The sequence below is a fragment of the Triticum dicoccoides genome, chromosome 1A (genome assembly GCF_002162155.2).
Source record: "Triticum dicoccoides isolate Atlit2015 ecotype Zavitan chromosome 1A, WEW_v2.0, whole genome shotgun sequence".
NCBI classification, from domain to species: Eukaryota; Viridiplantae; Streptophyta; class Magnoliopsida; order Poales; family Poaceae; genus Triticum; species Triticum dicoccoides.
In genome coordinates, this window is record NC_041380.1 from 485,285,198 (window position 1) to 485,291,020 (window position 5,823).

Here is a 5,823-nt window from a genome sequence, read left to right on the forward strand (position 1 = left end):
ACTCTGCTGCTATATATATCCAACTCTTGTGCTTATTGGGTTACACCTCTTCCCACGAACCAAATAGTTTCTTAATGCCTAAGGCCTGGATCCTGTGAGTGATTTCCTCTTACCCTCCCTCTTTTTTGGCTCTCATCCTTATCTATCCACCTCTCTAATCTTTCATGTTGCCTTTACATTCTTGAAAAAGCTTCACTAGTTTTTATCTGCTCTGTCATATATTGCATATGCCTATCTATATACCACCGTATCACTGGCTCTAAATTCTGTGCGCCTGCTGCTTTGTGATCCAGGAGGGAGTTGCAACCGGCAGCCGCTGCTTACTTTGGCGAGTTGGAGGAGGCCCTTATCCATGGCACCTGCGCTGCCGGTATCGATCCTGTCATGATCGAAAGTGATGCCCACACCAAGTGTAAGAGACTATAACTGCCTTTCCGATCGATCTCTTCTCCCCCTTTCTCTGAACCTTAACCGCCTGCATGCGAGAAAGGCTTGCCCCCCTCTCCCTTCCCACAGCACACGGCATAGATAGATAGGCACACCACGCCCTGGCTTTTGCCTTGCCAAACACAGCCATGAGCCCTAACCACATGTAATTTGGGCAAGGTGCGGCAACAGCAAAAATGGTGTGATCCCGCGACCCCCCACGACTCGCCTCTCTCTCTCCTCTCTTTGCCTACATTTTCGCAACCTCTTGTGGGAGAGGGCGATTGACAAGGCCTTTAATTCCGTTTGTATGTATGCAGCAGCGGCAGTAGCAGCAGCGGCAGGATATCTCGCGGCTAGGCCCCCCACGCTGGAGATCTTCCCTTCTTGGCCAATGAGTCATCTACAGCAGCCATACAGTGTAAGCACTGCTTCTCTAGATCATTCGCAGGCTCCTACAGTTCCTTTCTGACCGCAGCAGCGGGGGGGAAAGTTGCTCTTGGTTAATTAACTGCTTGCATGCTAGCTCACTGTCTTCGTCTGCCTGCCGGCCTCCTCTTGTTTCTTGGATTAATTGCTTCACAGGGGAACTCGCAGTCAGTAGGGAGCACTGACTCCAGCTCCGCGCAGAACACAATGTCACAGGCCGAGTTGGTGTCCCCAGTGAGCATGAGGACCGACTCTGGGCAGCAGCAGCAGGACCAGCAGGAGGCGTTGATGGTGACCATTGATGATTACAACTACAGTCAAGGACTTGGGGCTGCACCAGCCACTGCACCAAGCTTTCAGCAACATGCAGGAGCCCAAGATAAGGTACGTAACAGTGTCAACGTTGATATATGCAATACTTTGTCGTCTTCATCATGGTTGTTTACGTTTTTGGACAAGTTCTTCGTTAAGCGTTTCAATGCATCCTCAAGCGGTTTGCTTTCAGAAGCATAAACTTCAGTCTGTGCTTTGAGCTTGAGCATCCTTTCAGTTCTAGATATGCCTTTGAATAGAAAAACCGAGTTCATGGTGGTCGTTGGGTGGGCACTGGGAAATGGCATATTTCTAGAAGCGCTGGAGAGTAGGCAATATCATATGGTCAAGGCTGGTCCAAGACAAAAAAAATAAGTCGCCAAAAAGATGATTGGCGACATCATAGTGATCTTATGTCCCTCCTTTTGATGGATAGAAGCAACATGATAACCACCTGAACTGTTTCTTGGAACATAAAACAACCACAATAGTAGTAGCACATTCTCTTTCAATAGTTCACAAAGATGAACTATTATAGACACTGCTACTGTTTTAAGAGAGAGACGTGCAGGTAAAAAAGCTCCTAGTGAATAGGTTATATTATAGGTGGGCAGCAACACCCTACAGGAATTTTAGCTCCAGGTGTCTTACTGTATAACTAGTTAACTACCTAGCATTGCACACTGTTCTAACTTCCAAGTCTACCACTCTGATGCAGAGAAAGCATGGATCCACAAGAAAAGATGGCAAGTTGGTAGATCCCAAGGTGAGATTCATTTGGTTTCAGTTTGTTGCTTGCATGGCCCTGCATTTCATTATTGTGCCATACTCTTCTTACTTTCACATCTATTATTTCTTAGACTGAAAGGCGATTGGCGCAGAACAGAGAAGCTGCGAGGAAGAGCAGGCTGAGAAAAAAGGTGCAAAACAGTTACGATCAGTGAAAAAATCACTGGATGAAAAAAAAACACATTCTCACAAAAACAGTTGCACTTATTTTGCAGGCTTATGTTCAGCAGTTAGAAACAGGCCGGATTAGGCTTCAGCAGATCGAGCAAGAGATTCAGAGAGGGCGCTCACAGGTTCCATTTCTCTAGAACCGCTAACAGTATTCACCACTATCGTTGCCATATGCTGTAACGCTTTTAATATATCGTTTCAGGGTCTGCTCACGGGAGGATGTAGCGCGCCCGGAGAGATGAGTTCCGGTAAGCATCTCATCCCTTGCAGCATTACAATTTACAAGCTTTACAACGTTATCACGTCAGGTTCAACAACTTCTTGATTTGCTATTACAGCCGCTGTGATGTTCGACATGGAGTACGCCCGATGGTTAGACGAAGACAACAAGTACATGGCGGAGATTCAGGGCGCTCTGCAGGCCCAGGTCCTCGACGCGAACCTCGGCACCATTGTCGAAGACTGCATGCGGCACCACGACGAGCTGTTCCACCTGAGGGCCGTGCTCGCCAGGTCCGACGTCTTCCACCTCATGACCGGCATGTGGGCGACGCAGTCCGAGCGGTGCTTCCTCTGGATGGCCGGCTTCCGGCCTTCTGAAATCCTCAAGGTCTAGCGCGAAGTTGTTACAAGAATGCACAGTAGTGCTTTTAATCTATCTGACCTTTGTTTGATGATTAAGGCAATGTTACATGCTGAGTCTTGCCTTTTCTTTTCATCAGATGCTGATACCTCAGCTTGATCCGTCGACGAAGCAGCAGCTGCTGGGGATGTGCAACCTGCAGCAGTCATCAGAGCAGGCCGAGGAGGCGCTCGAGCAGGGGCTAAAGCAGCTGCACCAGTCACTGGCCGACGCGGTGGGCGCTGGCCCTCTCAATGACGGTGCAGATGTTGCCAACTATACCGGTCTCATGGCTCTAGCTCTTGACAGGCTCAACAACCTTGAGAGCTTTTATCGTCAGGTCAGTATTTTTCTCTTCGTTGCAGTTCATGCACTCTGCCGTTAAAATCCCATGTTCTTGCATGATTAACCATTTGCTGAACTTACAAAGAGAAATACATTCCTTTGATTTTCTGAACAATAATTCAACAGAGCAAACTAAAATAGTTGGAACTGAAAACTGAATATGGGAAGTATATTTACCATTAAGCTGAATCACTTAATTTATTATTGTTGAAATTCTGGTCCTACAGAATGTTGTCTAGCTTTTCGGATAAATAGAAGGTACTCCCTCTGTTCCAGAATAGATGACTCAACTTTGTACTAAAGTTAATACAAAGTTGAGTCATCTACTCCCTCCGTTCGGAATTACTTGTCTCGAAAGTGGATGTATCTAGAACTAAAATACGTCTAGATACATCCATTTCTGCGACAAGTAATTCCGAACGGAGGGAGTATTTTGGAACGGAGGGAATACTAATGATATATAAGATGTGATTGTGCACCATGGTCAACTTTGTTTGAGCAACTGGCTAGATCATGCAGATAAACATCATTAGCACTTTTCAGATTGCATAATTAGTCTCTTATAAACTAGTATATTGACTGATGTTTGTGGACCAATATTTTGAGCAATTGGTTGAGTCTTGGACAAGGTTCTTTATTTATTATTACATATAAACCGAATGTCTTAAGAGACATAAACACCTATCACTTTCTTCATAAAGCCCAAGTAGGAATATCAGAATATGACGTTCACCTTCTTGCCTTGTATAAATTATTCCGTGTGTCCTACTCCCATTTCTGGCCACGTCTGTGCATCCACTCCGGCCCGACCTATCTTTGCTGGTTGTTCAACAGATGCACAAATATATATAGAACAGTTTGGATCATGCATGCCATATATGTTTGTTGCACTTGTAAAATCGCAAGGGTTCAGTCCATGAGTTGTAATAGAGAAAGAGACACAACAACCTAAACTTGAGCACTTAGAGATGAAGCAGAGGAGCCTTGAATTAAAGTAGGATCATGCTGCTCCACGAGATAGTAGAAAAATAAGTGGCGTTGTCTTTCTGTAGGTTCTCTTCTCCCCCCGTATCTGAATAAAAGGAGATCGAGACATCCAATTGCTCCACTTGAGATATCTAGGCCGGGGTTTGTGGATAAACTTTACTTTGGTGGAGTAGATATTTGGAGCAGTTTAGACATCCAAAGGCTTTAAAAAGAAACACGAAACTACCTTTATATATTCTTATTATAATCTGCGTTAAGATCCTACTACATAGCATAGATTGTAGATCACGGAGAGAAATGGCATCACACACCCTAGAGTTGTAGAATATGCAACCGGCAGGAAGCTTCCAACTAGCCCATGTCTCAAGCAGGAACATTGGCTTTGCATCATCTTTCATTGTCATCTGATGCTGCCGCCACCAATCATTGCATTCTGAAGTGTATTATCATGTAGATAGTGCAACAAACGTTAGATTTCCCGTAAGCCCGGTTGCCAGTTAACCCGTTTCACTGGCCTAATATCTCAACATGGCATTGCAAGTGAAGGCCGACAATCTGAGACAGCAGACCCTGCATCACATGCGGCGGATCCTCACCACCAGGCAGACGGCCCGGTGCTTCGTCTCCCTCGGAGAGTACCATCGCCGCCTCCGCGCCCTCAGCTCCATCTGGGCTTCACGCCCTCGCGAGTAAGACAAACACGACGATCTCGCTCAGCAACAGCATAATACTCAGAATCACATCTCACCCTCGGCGTACACTCTCTCAATTGCAGGAACTTCATGATGCCAGAGAATGTCAGCTCTACAGCAACAGAGTTCCAGTCCGTTCACCAGCAGCCTCAGCAAAACCAGTTCTCCGGCCTCTGAAGCATCGCACAAATTCCGCCAACAAAAAACGCGAGGAGGCTGCAGCATTGTTCCATCATCGTCGTTAAGATATTGGGAAAGGGGAATATCATATCACTAGCTAGGGAAAAGGAGCAGAAAGTAGGCCGGCCAAGGGCAAGAAACTAACTGGCCTGGCTCATCGCCTGTGATGTTCCTATGGCTCTTGAACTGCACCAAGGGAGGGGTTAGCACCTTTGCAGGAAATTTGGTGCAAAGCGTAGAGGGGGATTAGGAAAAGGCAAGGGCCGGTGTGAGGGACGTGGACGTGGGTTAAGTTTGTATGGTTATCAGTAGAGTAGGCCATTCCATTTGAGAAATGGGCGGAGGAATAAACAAGTAATCTGATCCGATCATTTGCCAAAACGACACGGTCAGATAAACCAGCCGTTACCTAATTTGTCCCCTCACTAAAATAAACCATTACCTGATTTGCGATGTTGCAACTTTTTCTTCCCGATATTGCAACTTGCGTTGAGGCCAGGACAAAATTATCCGGGGATTATGGTTATGCCTGAAAAATGAGCTGCTCCTTTTCTGTAAAGGTGCTAGAAAACATTGCTCAATAAGAACCCTTGGCCGTGCATGCCAGCTCTGTGCTGTGTCTCAGTGTCTGTATCAAGTGCAGCTACTGTTTGCACGCTCGTTCGGCCCACCTGATGGATGTAGCTAGGCGTGCTGCACCCGACCCGACGGATGGTGACCACCCACAAGGGCAGAACAAAGCTTAGGGGCTTACTCCCGGCATGGTCTTGATCCAGGGGGGCGCTCGATGTGAACCTGCGGGGAAAGGCGCGGCATGCTGAAACTCGCGTCAAGTTCAGATCCGGAGAACAAACCCCGCTAAAAAGACAC

The 5,823-nt window shown here is 46.6% G+C and overlaps 1 protein-coding gene across 4 annotated transcripts in view; it reads left to right on the forward strand.

Annotated features, from left to right (window-relative positions):
- Positions 1-5,318, forward strand: part of LOC119281189 (transcription factor TGAL5-like) — a 6,034-nt gene extending 716 nt beyond the window's left edge. Inside the window, exons 1-12 of one of the 4 annotated variants that reach the window (XM_037561801.1) lie at positions 7-94; positions 294-412; positions 747-847; positions 1,012-1,239; positions 1,886-1,933; positions 2,028-2,087; positions 2,172-2,249; positions 2,330-2,375; positions 2,466-2,737; positions 2,850-3,089; positions 4,628-4,770; positions 4,857-5,318. In XM_037561801.1, coding sequence (XP_037417698.1) covers positions 75-94; positions 294-412; positions 747-847; positions 1,012-1,239; positions 1,886-1,933; positions 2,028-2,087; positions 2,172-2,249; positions 2,330-2,375; positions 2,466-2,737; positions 2,850-3,089; positions 4,628-4,770; positions 4,857-4,950 — 1,449 coding nt within the window. In that variant the 5' untranslated portion in view covers positions 7-74 and the 3' untranslated portion in view covers positions 4,951-5,318. Of the gene's footprint in view, positions 1-6; positions 95-293; positions 413-746; positions 848-1,011; positions 1,240-1,885; positions 1,934-2,027; positions 2,088-2,171; positions 2,250-2,329; positions 2,376-2,465; positions 2,738-2,849; positions 3,090-4,627; positions 4,771-4,856 lie in introns of those variants that run through there. The other 3 variants (XM_037561805.1, XM_037561788.1, XM_037561795.1) reach the window with 3 other exon arrangements.
- The last annotated feature ends 505 nt before the right edge of the window (positions 5,319-5,823 follow it).